This window comes from Acartia tonsa, chromosome 1 (assembly GCF_053477335.1).
Source record: "Acartia tonsa isolate MP-2025a chromosome 1, ASM5347733v1, whole genome shotgun sequence".
NCBI classification, from domain to species: Eukaryota; Metazoa; Arthropoda; class Copepoda; order Calanoida; family Acartiidae; genus Acartia; species Acartia tonsa.
Genome location: NC_137260.1, coordinates 63,097,874 through 63,113,389, shown reverse-complemented (window position 1 = coordinate 63,113,389; position 15,516 = coordinate 63,097,874). Strand labels below are relative to the sequence as shown.

Here is a 15,516-nt window from a genome sequence, read left to right as displayed (position 1 = left end):
TAGTGTGGAACCATCATGGGATCTATGTGAAGCTTTCCTAAAAAGGAGAACTCAGTATTAAAAGTAATGAAATCTGAAGCTATAGTCAAATAAACCTTACTTACTACTTTATGTTATAAGATAGTACTTATTAACTTAATAGATTAGGTAGGTGCTTTTTTTACATAATTAAATTACCCCCCCCAAAAATTTTACCCACGGGGTAAATTAGTTTGGGGGGGGTAATTACCCCCCCCAACAGATTTGGGGGGAGTATTTACCCCCCCCAACAGACTTTAGGGGGGGTAATTACCCCCCCCCAATCAAATTTTACCCCCGGAATAAAAATTTTGGGGGGGGTAAAAAAAAATTTCGGCGCGCTTCGCGCGCCATTTTACCCCCCCCAAACACGAATTATCCCCCCCCCCCTAAAATTGTTTACCCCCCCCCAAAAAAAAAGCTTGGACGCCCCTGTATATATTAAAAGCGTAACAAAAATTATGGAATGAACTAAGTAAGTTTTAAAGTGGATGTTCAAATGTAGTAACAACAAAAAGAAAGAGAGAAAATATATTTTTAAAAATCATAATTTATAAAAAAAAAATTATATTTTTAAAAGAAAATGACTGATAAAACAATGTATAGACTAGATGTGCATGTGTCATGGATCTCTTCACTATTAATTTCAGCAGTCTATCTTTTATAGCACGAGAGAAAGTTAAATAGCTTTATGGACTGACTTGGAGACTAATCCAACAAAAAAAAGTGTAATTACTTTTCTCGTATTCATTTGAATCCGGTGGATAGGAACCGGTTCTCATGAATATGAAAAAACTATGTCTAGCATCGTATTATATCCAGTTTTCTACGAATATAGAAATGTACAATCATAAGATTAAAACTAGTTTTTTTAGCCGGTGCCTTCGGCACCACGGGGCTAAAAAAACTAGTTTTAATCTGATAAATGTACATTCTATATCCGTGGAAAGCCGTTTATAATACGATACGAGAAATAACTATTCCAGTATAGCTTCAAAACCGATTAAAATCTGCTGGATTAGAAACTGTTCACAGCCATACTGAAAATCATGTATAACATCATATTATAGAAAATTTTCTGCAAATAGTAAATTCATTATTCTTAATACAATTGATACCAGCTCTGTTGGCCCGTGCTTTTGAGCCTCAGGGATAACAAAACTGGAATAATTCTTACAAATTATCATGTTACTATCTACAGCAAGCTGCCTATAAATGATGCAATAAATAACTCTTAACATTTTTGCCAGTTATCCCTTAACAATTTGGCCCCTTCCCCTCAATTATCTCAGCCCTCATTAGAGCTAGAGCTAACATTTTTTGTGCATGTCCCAAAGCTAGTAATAGACTGACTCAGAATATGACGTCAAAAAAATTAACCAATGAGAGGCCAGTATACACTGCAATTGTCCAATGGTAAAATTTAGTGGCCTCTCACTGGTTATTTTTTTGACATAGTCTGAGTCAGCCACTTTTACTTGCTTCCATGTCCTCTGTTTGATAATGAGTTTCCGACTATAAGTGAATCAAAGTCAAATTTTGCTTTCTTCAACCTTTTTTTTAACAACGTTTGTTTTTTACTTACAAATTTCTAACGGCTGTAAATTTTTTTTTTTGAAGCTAGAAATACATCTAAAAAAAAAGTTTTTTATCTTTATATAAATTTTATTAGAAATAAAAAAAAAAAAAAAAACAGCCGCAGCTGTACTAGGCAGTTGCTACCCTCCAAAGTCGGCGGTCAGGGGAGGCTTTAAAAGATTTCTGGAGACCTTAGGGATCAGGACCTGCAGGATCATACCTGGAACCTGAAATTTAATTGAACACCTTAAGTTTAAGTCAAAAAAATATTTTGCTTTTTACCTGGATGACCCTGCCAGGTTTGCTGGAATCCTGTGCCTGCCAGGATGGAGGTATTAAAAAGATTACAACTCTCAGTTATGTTTCATACCCATATTTAAAAAATCACTCATTTTTTTTGTGGGTAAGATGGAGAGCTGGATCTTCATGACTTTTTAAGTTTAGTAATTATACGTCGGCAAGAGTTGATTTTATTAGGATATCTGGTCTGTGTCAGTCGTGGTGTCCGGTCAAAGTCGGTTGATTAGCAAAAAAAATTAGAAAAAATTCTAAATAAATCTTAATTTCTACATTATGACTTTTGTGTATAAGGTAGAAACCTAAAATTTTTTTGGTGAATACTTAGATATCAATGACCTTCTGAGAAAAGTGGTGTTATGACCGTTTGACCGCTTCCTGACCGACTTTATGACCGATTTTTGTCCGGCTTTTACTACAGACATATATCATGAATATCGTAACTTCTATTACAGCTAAAGACCTATATTTTTTTTTGGTAAATCCTTGAGTAATAATAAACAGATAAAAACATTAATTTGCGCCGCCAATCGCCGTTTTACCGCCGTAACCGCCGAAAATAGCGCTTTCCGTTATTAGCCGTTTTTCGGCGATGATCAGAAAAAGTAATTTTTTTGTTATGAAAAATAAAAGTTCGTCCTAAAATTTGGTCATCCTAGCTGCAAAATTGGCCGCTCTACAGCTGTTTTAAAATTTAGTCTTTATCTGTACCAGGAGCCGAGATAGAGGGGGGCTCTTGGAGCCCCCCCCCCCCCTGATCTATTAAGGTGGGAATTGGGGCCTGATCTGTAAGGGTTAAGGGTTAAAGTTAGTTTATTAAATTATATAATTCATTTCATGTTGAGCCTTTTACTTAAACAATGCACTGGGTGTATCTAAACAATGTCTATTCAAAGAAGTAATATTTTTCAAATTATTAAAGGAAGACTGCAAGAAATACCACGCTTAAAGGACGCCTGCAAGAAATACCACGCTTTAACTTCTGAAAGACTGCCACAAGTAGACCCAATACTCCAAATTTAAAGCCTTTAGCTTCAATAACAAAAAAGTTCTAGGTATTTCAAAATAGCATTTTATGTACAATGAAATTTTTGAAAGATTTCCAATGCTCATAAAAGAAAAAACAATATTAAATTACGTTTCCCAGACACAAAATTATAACCTTATCTTTGTCAGAAACTTAGATTACCGGTAACTGAATACATATTTACAATAAAAACACCACATTTCATGTCAAAATCTATGAAAAAAATTCGATTTAAATTGCATTAAAATCAAAACTCCAAATTTGATGCCTTCAGCTTCAATAAATAAAACGTTCTAATCATTTCAAAATTACATTTTATCTACAATGACAATTTTGAAAAATTTTCATTGCTTACAAAAGAAATTACAATATTAAATTACATCGCCTAGACACAAAATTATGACCTTATGTTTGTCAGAAACTTAGATTGCTGGTAACTGATTTCTTTTCTATAATAAAAACACCACTTTTATAGTCAAAATCTCAAAAATTTGGTTTAATATGCGTTTGTAAGCAGAAACAATTGAAACTAAATTAAGCTCAGCTGTGATTGTTCATTGAGCTGATTCAGCCTTCTGATTGGCTGGAAATACTACAGTACTCTAGGTACAACGTAAGTTAAACTTATTTTGTTTAATGATTTTTACTATAAAAATAGGTATTTTTAAAAATAAATATAATTAGTTACTGGCAACCTAAATTTATGCCAAATAAGCTTATAATTATGTCTCTAGGATACGTAGTTTAATTTCAAAGTTTTTAACATGAGTGTTGAAAATCTTTCAAAATTTTCTTTGTACATAAATTGTCATTTTAAAGTGCAAACAACTTTTTTGTTATTAAAGCTGAAGACTTCAAATTTGGGGTATTGGATCTACTTGTAACAGTCATTCAATAGTTAAAGCGTGGTATTTCTTGCAGGCTTCCTTTAAGTAATTTTCTCAACTCTGACTCTATGTCAATACATGTGATATATGAATTCTAGCAACAATGTGTCAGATAAGGTATTTTCCCCAACTTTGACTATGTTGCTAAATGTTATATCTGACTTTTGGTAACAATATGTCAGATTAGGTAATTTTCTCACACTGACTCTATGTCACTAAATTTCATAAATGATTTTTGTTACCAATGTGTCAGATTAGGAAGTTTCCTCAACTCTGACTCTATGTCACTAAATATCATATATGACTTTTGGTAAAAATGTGTCAGATTAGGTAATTTTCTCAACTCTGACTCTATGTCACTAAATGTCATATATGACTTTTGGCAACAATGTGTCATATTAGGTAATTTCCCCAACTCTGACTCTTATGTCACTAAATGTCATATATGACTTTTGATGATATTGTGTCAGATTAGGTAATTTTCTCAACTCTGACTCTATGTCACTAAATGTCATATCTGACTTTTGGCAACAATGTGTCAGATTATGTAACTTCCCCAACTCTGACTCTATGTCACTAAATATCATATATGACTTTTTGTAATAATGTGTCAGATTAGGTAATTTCCCCAACTCTGACTCTATGTCACTAAATATCATATATGACTTTTGGTAACAATGTGTCAGATTAGGTAATTTCCCCAACTCTGACTTTTTGTCACTAAATATCATATATGACTTTTGATGATATTGTGTCAGAATAGGTAATTTTCTCAACTCTGACTCTTTGTCACTAAATGTCGTATATGACTTTTGACGATATTGTGTCAGTTTAGGTAATTTCCCAGACTCTGACTCTATGTCACTAAATGTCATATATGACTTTTGATGATATTGTGTCATATTAGGTAATTTCCCCAACTCTGACTCTATGTCACTAAATGTCATATATGACTTTTGGCAACAATGTGTCATATTAGGTAATTTTCGTAACTATGACTCTATGTCACTAAATGTCATATATGACTTTTGGTGATATTGTGTCAGATTAGGTAATTTTCTCAACTCTGACTCTATGTCACTAAATATCATATATGACTTTTGGTGAAATTGTGTCAGATTAGGTAATTTTCTTAACTCTGACTCTATGTCACTAAATGTCATATCTGACTTTTGGCAACAATGTGTCAGATTAGGTAATCATTATTTACCCCTCCCAACATATTGGAGGGGGAGTAATTAACTCCCCCCCCCCCCCCAAGCAAATTAGGTAATTTCCCCAACTCTGACTCTATTTCACTAAATGTCATATATGACTTTTGGTAACAATGTGTCAGATATGGTGATTGCCCCAACTCTGACTCTATGTCACTAAATGTCATATATGAATTCTGATAACAATGTGTCAGATTAGGTAATTTTTCCAACTCTGACTCTATCTCACTAAATGTCATATATGACTTTTGGTAACAATGTGTCAGATTGTGTAGTTTCTCAACTCTGACTTTATGTCAATACATGTCATACGTGACTTTTGCAAACAATGTGTCAGATTAGGTAGTTTTCTCAAGTCTGACCCTAAATCACTAAATGTCGTATATGACTTTTGATGATATTGTGTCAGTTTAGGTAATTTCCCCAACTCTGACTCTATGTCACTAAATGTCATATATGACTTTAGATGATATTGTGTCATATTAGGTAATTTCCCCAACTCTGACTCTATGTCACTAAATGTCATATATGACTTTTGGCAACAATGTGTCATATTAGGTAATTTTCGTAACTATGACTCTATGTCACTAAATGTCATATATGACTTTTGGTGATATTGTGTCAGATTAGGTAATTTTCTCAACTCTGACTCTATGTCACTAAATATCATATATGACTTTTGGTGAAATTGTGTCAGATTAGGTAATTTTCTTAACTCTGACTCTATGTCACTAAATGTCATATCTGACTTTTGGCAACAATGTGTCAGATTAGGTAATCATTATTTACCCCTCCCAACATATTGGAGGGGGAGTAATTAACTCCCCCCCCCCCCAAGCAAATTAGGTAATTTCCCCAACTCTGACTCTATTTCACTAAATGTCATATATGACTTTTGGTAACAATGTGTCAGATATGGTGATTGCCCCAACTCTGACTCTATGTCACTAAATGTCATATATGAATTCTGATAACAATGTGTCAGATTAGGTAATTTTTCCAACTCTGACTCTATCTCACTAAATGTCATATATGACTTTTGGTAACAATGTGTCAGATTGTGTAGTTTCTCAACTCTGACTTTATGTCAATACATGTCATACATGACTTTTGCAAACAATGTGTCAGGTAAAGTAAATTCCTCAACTATAACTTTTGGTAACAATGTGTCAGATATGGTAATTGCCCCAACTCTGACTCTATGTCACTAAATGTCATATATGATTTATGGTAACAATGTGTCAGATTAGGTAGTTTTCTCAAGTCTGACCCTAAATCACTAAATGTCATATATGACTTTTGGTAAATATGTGTCAGATATGGTAATTTCCCCAACTCTGACTCTATTTCACTAAATGTCATATATGACTTTAGGCAATAATGTGTCAGATTAGGTAATTTCCCCAACTCTGACTCTATGTCACTAAATGTCATATATGACTTTTAGTGTTATTGTGTCAGATTAGGTAATTTCCCCAACTCTGACTCTATGTCACTAAATGTCATATATGACTTTTAGTGATATTGTGTCAGATTAGGTAATTTTCTCAACTCTGACTCTATTTCACTAAATGTCATATATGACTTTTGGCAATAATGTGTCAGATTAGGTAATTTCCCCAACTCTGACTCTATGTCACTAAATGTCATATATGACTTTTAGTGATATTGTGTCAGATTAGGTAATTTCCCCAACTCTGACTCTATGTCACTAAATGTCATATATGACTTTTAGTGATATTGTGTCAGATTAGGTTATTTTTTCAACTCTGACTCTATTTCACTAAATGTCATATATGACTTTTGGCAATAATGTGTCAGATTAGGTAATTTCCTCAACTCTGACTCTATGTCACTAAATGTCATATATGACTTTTAGTGATATTGTGTCAGATTAGGTAATTTCCCCAACTCTGACTCTATTTCACTAAATGTCATATATGACTTTTGGCAATAATGTGTCAGATTAGGTAATTTCCCCAACTCTGACTCTATGTCACTAAATGTCATATATGACTTTTAGTGATATTGTGTCAGATTAGGTAATTTTCTCAACTTTGACTCTATTTCACTAAATGTCATATATGACTTTTGGCAATAATGTGTCAGATTAGGTAATTTCCCCAACTCTGACTCTATGTCACTAAATGTCATATATGACTTTTGGTGATATTGTGTCAGATTTGTTTGCATTGCCAAAAATGAGAAAATAACCTGACATAATGTCACTAAATTTCAGATTGAAATCTGAAATTTGGTCAAATTTTGTCATATCTGAACTTTGGTAACAAAGAGTCATATTGAGACAGATTTAAATCTGAAATCTAGTGACTGTGGATTTCTAATCTGACCGAAAAGGGGTAAAAACTACTAGGGAAAACAAGAAAAAATATGTCCATAAAAAGCGCAGCAATAACAAGATAGAAAAATATATTTAAGGCAGTTATTTACAATTTAATTGAATTTTTAATTTAGGTAAGAAAATTTTTAAACTCCATCAATGAAATTAATTGGTTCGAAACCGATTAATATCCACTGGATTAGAACCGGTTTCCAGTAATATTTAAAAATAATGTTTAGCATTGTTCTAACTTTAAACGAATATTAAAATGAAAAGTAAAAAAATAATACCATTTATGTTCTTTTAATTTAAATTTTTAAAATTAATTAACCATGGAAAGCTGTCTATAATAGGATAAGATAAATAACTATCCATATTTACCTATTTAGATAAACAGACGGACGGACAGACACTTATTATATGATAGCGGAGCAACTAATAAATATATAAATAATTATAACCGCAATGCATTTAAAATTGTACAGTACTTATTTTGTTCTAAAAATGTCTATATAAATAAAAGATCAACGTATAATTACTAATAAAATACTTTTTATTGCAGGTGTCTTATCCTCATAAGAATAGCATAAAACCTCATACAATGTAACTGACAGACAGAAAGACAAAGAGACAAAGTAACGTTAATGAAAATGGTCATCGACATCTTCAAACACAAACTAACTATCAGCTGTCTGTCTTTAATTTCAATCAAGAAAGGCACATTTTATGGCCCTTTATATTGGTAAAGGACAAACTTACATATATGTAAAATTGTAGAGTACACACACTACTCAAAAAGAAAGCTTAAACATAGGTTTAAAAAAACCACCGACTCAGACGATTTTAAATGTTATTGCTAATGCGTGTTTAAGAATCTAGTAATATGACATTAAGCTCTTAATCTCCTGAGAAAGTTAAATATATGCCCTTATAGAAGAGGTATTAAAGTTGTAATACGCAGGGGTCTTAAGGGATAAGACAATGACGATAAATTGATGCACCCCTTAATTAAATTAAACAAAAGTAAATGAAAATAAGCTTTAACCTGAATATAATCCTATGAGTTTTCTATTTCTGGGAAGCTTTACAAAGGCCCTTGTATGGTTTTGGGATATTTTTATTTTAGATTTATGTCTTTGGGATAGTTTTAGGCTATTTTCTCACCCGTTCCCCTTTCGAATACTAGGACCATAGATGCTAGGTGCGCAGCCATTAGTATATAATATTTCCTTACACCAGAGCATAAAAAGAAAATAGGCTCGGTGAACTAAATTTTGAAATGTCTGAACTTAAGATTTGTTATGAGATGAATACCAAATTATTATTTGGTGGCTTATTTAAATTGCAACAGTGTGGCTATAAATTAGCTAAACAAAAAATATCCTATTAAGGATTCAAAATGCATGGACATATATCTGTTTAACTCTTATTTTATACATCTTAATTGGAACTGATGATCTATTTTTATAGAGAAACATATGTATTCCGCCAATAAATAGTTAAAAAATTAAATGTGTTTATACATATAATAATTATTATATAAAGTAGTAAGGTTTCTTTATAGAGGAGCTTTATAAAGTTCAGGGGTTGATTTTAGACTATTTTTTGCCCTTGATGATTTTTGCCCTTAAGTCTTAGAAGCAAAAAAATATTATGTTATAATTTTACAAAAATTAATAGCTTCTTATTGCTGTTTTATGTGAACACTTTTGCAATTTGCAGACAATACCAATATTATAATGTAAATGGTTTAAGCACACTCAGGGAGGGAGAGGACAATTGCATCATCAGCAAATAAAGACTAAATTTAACACAGAAATGGGGAGGGGAAAGGGGTATTTATAATACAAAGTAGCTTGATGTCTATCCGTCTGTCTGTCCGTCCGTCCGTCCCATAAGATCCACTCTATCCCTGGAATCCTGAAAACACTGCACCCTAGTTCTTTTTTTGGCAACATTTTTGCAGTAGAAGAAATATCAATTAAAACAGTCTGGCAAAATTTTATGGTGGTCAATAAATTTTTAAAGAAAATATTAAGCAGCGAAATTTTGGTTTCAAATATGGTGTGAACTGCAAAATAAAGATGCTTCAATATTGTTAATATAGGCCGATTTTAAAAACTTTACCTAATATATATGTAGATTTTAAGAAATAATTAATACTGAAATTGTATAACTATTATTTTCATTATAATACCTGTTCAATCGATTTTATATATATTTACAATTAACTATTAACTAGTTAAGATTTAAATGGCTTTCAAACTTTCTTAATTTATAGACAAAAATAAGATGTAATTATTAAAGAAAACAAATGTAAGACCAAAGAAAACAAGAATTTCTTTGGTTTTAAGAATAATGGAACGAGGGGAAATCCCCAAAACAACTTAATTAATAATCTATTGTCGATTATCTTATCCTTCAATAGCTTAAAAGGTATTTAAAACCTTAAGTATCTTTGTCTGTATTGCCCTGCTAGTCTGTTGGTAAAAACTGCGGGAAACTAATTTATTGTGTGAATTATTACTACAGCGCCGAGATTATATAAAGAGATTATTGTCTAAGAATTTATACACAGAGAGAGAGAGAGAGTGAGAAAAATATTGTAAAACAATTATGATCAAAATTAGTGCAACATAGTTTCTTGAATATGTAAGGATCTCAACGGATGAAAATTACTATTTCTTTTTATTAAATCATTTAGAGGGGGGGGGGGTATGAACGTATGAACGGACCGATCCTAATTATAGAAAAGCTTCGCTTTTAAAAAGCACCATAAATTTGCGTAGCAACAAAAGATAATTTGAACCACACGGCCTTGAGCGTCCTTTGCGGTTATTAGAGCGACACAGTACACACTATTTCAACATTATGCCTTTGGTCATTTTATGTTTTATAGTCAGAAGTATAAGGGATCTTAAGGGATAAGAAAATAAGGGGTAGATGCTCCCTCGTTTTGGAAACAAAATAGCTATTGTGAATTTTGTAAAAAGTTTCAAAAGAAACGTGTTTATTAAACTTTGGGTACCAGTAAAATTTACATTCTAATGTCCCCTCTCTCCGTATATAGACAGTACACACTATTTGAAAAGTATACAACAATACATTTTTGCCTTTGGTCATTTTATGTTTTATAGACTTTAAAAGCATTTAAAAGTATGTTCAAATATAATTTTTTTATAACAAAATTGCTTTGTTAATGCCGTGAAATTTTTAGACATTATTATTATTATTTATCTTGTTTTAAAATTCAAATTTGGTCTCATAATCAAAAGAAATTTAAAAGTCATAAAATTTTTTTACAACATTTTTTCTTTAAAAGACAAAGAAGTAATTTTGATCAGGGATGAAGAGAACAATAATGGTGTAATCAATCTACATACTTTTATTTCCTCCAATAATTTTATCAATGAAAGAACTAAAGCATGATATTTTTGAGTGTAGCATTGTTTTGTTCATTGTCTTATCCCTATATCCATGCGTTTCTTTTAAGGCAGCATTTCATAATTATAAGAATTTCTTTAGACTTAGCTATCTATCCGTAAGAAGCGCAGCAATAACATACTCAAAACATTTTTGAAGTATATTGATTGTTGTACAAAAAATCATTAAAAAAATCATAGTCCCAATTAGTAGGTTACTCCGTTCGTCAAAGTTATAGAATAGCTAATAATTATGGATCTTAAGGAATAAGACAATGAAAAATAAATAAATATAGAACAGCCCCAATTATGTTAAATAATTTAAAGGTTGGAAAGTATGGAAACTACTTGTTTGACAAACCAATTAAAATCTAAATAAAGTACCCAAGATTTTGGCCTACAAATGTGAAAATTATAAAACTTTGGGTGCCAGTGTATTTTGCAACTCAATGTCCCCTCCCTTATTCCCTAACTACAAATATACTTAGTGGTTTGTAAAGAATAATAGTTAATTACTAAAACAAAGAAACTATTTATCATTATTAAAAGTTATTATATCAATCAAAATAAACAAAATAGCTCCCACCATGTGTTGTAGAATAATTAAAGTTAATGTAAATAGTAGTATACCTACTCTAGAAATATATTATGTTCGATTGTCAAACACAAATTATGCTTAAAATTCAAGGATTAAATTGTTAATTATATTAATTGATTTTAAAGTCATGTTTTGAAATATAAACATCGCTTTTATGGTTGTAATCTGAGGCATACACAGTACTTAGAATTGAAACGATTATGGAGTAAAAAAGGGGAACAAAGGCCTTTCCAATTTTAAGTTTAAGTGGGTGTTGACACCCTCTTACCCCCCTACCGCACTCCACTCTTTGTAATTGTCCTATTTTCTTAAGCATAACTCTCATTTTTAATAAAAAGCTAAAGAATATTTTTGAGATTTCATGATAGAATTTATTAAAATGCTTTCACTGCGCGTGAGAAAAAAAGGAAAATTACTTTTTTCATAAAGAATATTTAGATTTAAATTTCAATTTATAAAAGAAAAACAAGTTTTAATTATGACAATAAGAAATGTTATAGATAAAAACCTGCCCAAAACCTACATAATAAAAGTCTTTTGAAATAAAGTATCCAACCAGTACATTAGTGAGTTACATATTAACAGATAAACCTTACTACTTTATTTTATAGGATCTAATATATTTGATTGAAGATGTTCTAAGACTGCACTGTACTGGGAATGTTATTATGTTATCACGAATGAAACAAATAATTTCGCAGAACCTAATCTAGGACAATAAGAGAACAACAAACCATATATTATGTAACTCTAGGATAAATGGAAAGGACAGTATATTATCTTCAAATTTCTGCCTTTGATAACAGATAAATAAATGGGGATATAGAGAATTAGATTAATAAAAATATTTAATCAAATATCCTTTGAAAGATTTTATTCTAATAATGAACGTCCCCCATCTGCAATTTTTCCCCGCCATTTAACCCCCCACAAATGTCAATTAACACACCTTTCTAGATTCTTACCCCCCACCCCCCACAACCCCAGAAAAAAAACTTGGACGTCCTTGATCCGAATCAAGAAATGTTATTTACAAGATCTGTCTTTGATTAAAAAAGATTCGAATACAAATTGAAACTCCATTTAACTATTAAAAAAAAACCTATTTATTCTGTAAACAAAAATCAAAGAAAACAATTTGACCCGTGGGTTAAAAAGTCAATTAGTTGCTTGCAAGTTAAATTACAAATGGAAAAAAGATAATTGAATTCTAATTTATTGTTTTAACATTCAAAGATAGGAAAAATTATTTTAAAATTAAGTGTAAAATGCTGTTATTTTATCAATACAAGTCATTATTAGAATAACATTTGTAGCAGTCATATGTTTCTTTAGGTAAAAAATAATAATGGTCAAAACTTGTTTAAAAAGAAACAGGATGCCCAAGTGTCTCTCTGTCTGTCTATGTGTAATAAAGGAACATATTTCGCTAAACGCTGAACCGATATGGTTCTCCTATACAGTGAAGCTTTGTATAGGTCATGGGGAGTTGTATATAATCTCAACCCTCCCAAGAAAAAAACTAATATTGAATGTGGAGGTTCGACTTCTGCCCAAATATTTCCCTCAACTACCCCTGGAGGCAACTAGGGAACTACACACATAAAAACATAAACCAATAATAAATATGAAAATTTTACTGATCCCTTTATTTTAAAATTTTAATTAAAAGCTTAAAACTTTAATTAACCATCTAACTGTTTTGATCTTTTAATATTGATTGATTGATTTATAAGAAACTATTAAAAATCAATTTTAAATACTATTTAAAAAATGTTTTAAAAGCAATCAATAGGTATACTAATTCTAACAAGTAAGGCATCTAGTTTAAGCACAAAGGTAAACCCATCTTGAAATATTTGTAAATTCATTTTATGTTGTACATGTGAAATGAGCCGATAAACTATCTACAAGTGCAATTTTAGTGCATTGCGTACAAATCAATAAAAGCGTTGCTTAACAAAATGCTTAATTGTTCTAGGAAGCACTGCAGTAATAATGGTTTCTGTGATTTCTAGTTTATACCTTATTGCTATAGTAATAACCTTTACAAAATTATTGATCAAAGATTCTACATCAGACTTGAAAACGATATATAAACAAATACAGTTTGAAGAAAAGCTTTGCTAAAAAAAGAGACGTTTTGTTTCTATTTGATTTTGCAACAAATTAATAACTTATTTGAAATAATTTATAACCACAACCAACATGCCAATTACTGATTATTTTGACTGCAGCTACTCAATAACTGTCTCTGAATTGATAATTATTTGTGGTGAAGATATTCTACAATGATTTTTATCTATACCAAAAATAACATTTATACATTCTCGTTTTTTATTTAACTTTACTCATGTATTATACTTCAATGTTCCTTTTTTTTATTACAAATGACACAATTTTTATGTCTCTGCGCGACCTATAAAAAGGTTGTACCTATAAAAATCCACTTAAACAGTGATTAGTTTCGAACAGACGGACAGACAATAATTAATTGTAGTGAAGCTTCTCTATAATATAAATAACTAGCGGCTTCGCCCCTAGCCTCTAGGGGCGTTTTTCCCTAAAGGTTCAGGGGAGAATTAAATTTTTTTTTTACATTTTTTTAGATATTTTCTGTATTTTATAACTTTTTATAACTCTTTATAACATTTTATAACTCTTTATAACTTGTTATAACTGTTTATATTAATTTGTATTTTCTAAACCCTTCGAATTTTTTCTCTTTTTTCATGTTTTTAAAAATTTCTTTGCCATTAGCCTTTTTGGGGCTTCGCCCCTACAGGAGAAGGAAGGTTTCACAATCTTTTTGAATTTGAAAAAACAAAGTTTAAAAGAAGAAAAGAAATTTAAAAAAAAAGAAAAAAATTAAAAATATAAAAAAGTATAAAAAAATATAAAAAGATATAAAAAGATATAAAAAATTCAAAACATATATAAAATTATATAAAAACTTAAAAAACATTAAAATTAGAAAAAAATACGAAAAATTTTTTTTTAGGGAGAAATTTTCAGTTTTAGGAGGTTTGGGGTGTCCCACCCCCCAAGAAAATAGCTTAAAACCACCACAGGACTGATAGGTATATACCCTGAAGAGTAGAATCCAATCGGTTCAGTGGTTACCGAGATCTTAAGCTTCAGACGGACGGACAGACAGATGGACGGACGGACGGACGGACAGACATCAAGCTACTTTGTATTATAGATAGACTTACCAGACGAAACATCCTGCACTCAGAACTTTTTGTCGAGTCTCAGGATCTGAAAAGTAAAATTAATATTAGTATTGGTCTGTAATGCACACATATTTTATAAAAATCAACTTTTTGGCCAGTCAAAAATATTATATTGTACTTTTGTGTACAAAAAACACAACAATTAAAATTAAGGACGTCCGAGCTTTTTTGGATTTTTTGGACTTTCCTGATCAAAAGTTTAGTTTACTAATAATGATTGTTTACTGGCAGAAAGTTTTATGCTAATAATAATTTGTAGAAATACATATTTACACCATATTTGTGATTTTCTTAAGAAGCATAACGAAATAAATATAGAGTCGAAGCAGATGAAACAAGAAACAACAAAATCTTTAAAGGAGAATATCTCCTATAGTTTCTGAGATATATAAGTACATACGAATTTGTAAGAGCCCCATTCCCCCTCTCTAAATTAAGAACAAATCATAATTTTAAATCAATGGATTAATATGACTTGTTTGTTCAAAATCATTTTAGATTAAACCTGAATTAACACAGTTTTTTTTTGTTAAAAATCATGAAAAACATAACCGCATTTTATCATTGCAAAAATAAATAAAAACAAGAAATGTAATATCCATTGCTAGTTTGTAGCACCCAATGAAGATTTTATGTAGCTTCCAAAATATTAAAACTTGGTTACCATGATCAATTAAAGTGCAATGTCCCCTCCCTCCCATGAAATCATAAAAGACCACAAAATAGAAAATAATATTTGTGGATTTTAATTTTCGAGATTAAAACAATATACATGAATCGGAATACCCAAGTTACAGAAGAGCTTCGCTATAAAAATTCAATATTTGAAGTAATAAAAATTTATTTTTTCCCGCAGAAAAAATTGCAAGTGAGAAAAGAAAAGGAGTGGTTACGGAAA

General features: G+C 30.8%; 1 protein-coding gene across 2 annotated transcripts in view; it reads right to left on the bottom strand.

The window, feature by feature from the left end:
* LOC145326330 (uncharacterized) overlaps positions 1-14,685 on the bottom strand; it is a 40,161-nt gene extending 25,476 nt beyond the window's left edge. For both annotated transcript variants that reach the window (XM_080169635.1, XM_080169642.1), the window contains exon 1: positions 14,598-14,685. In XM_080169635.1, the coding sequence (XP_080025761.1) occupies positions 14,598-14,609 (12 nt within the window). In that variant the 5' untranslated portion in view covers positions 14,610-14,685. The remainder of the gene's footprint in view (positions 1-14,597) is intronic.
* Between the last annotated feature and the right edge of the window lie 831 nt (positions 14,686-15,516).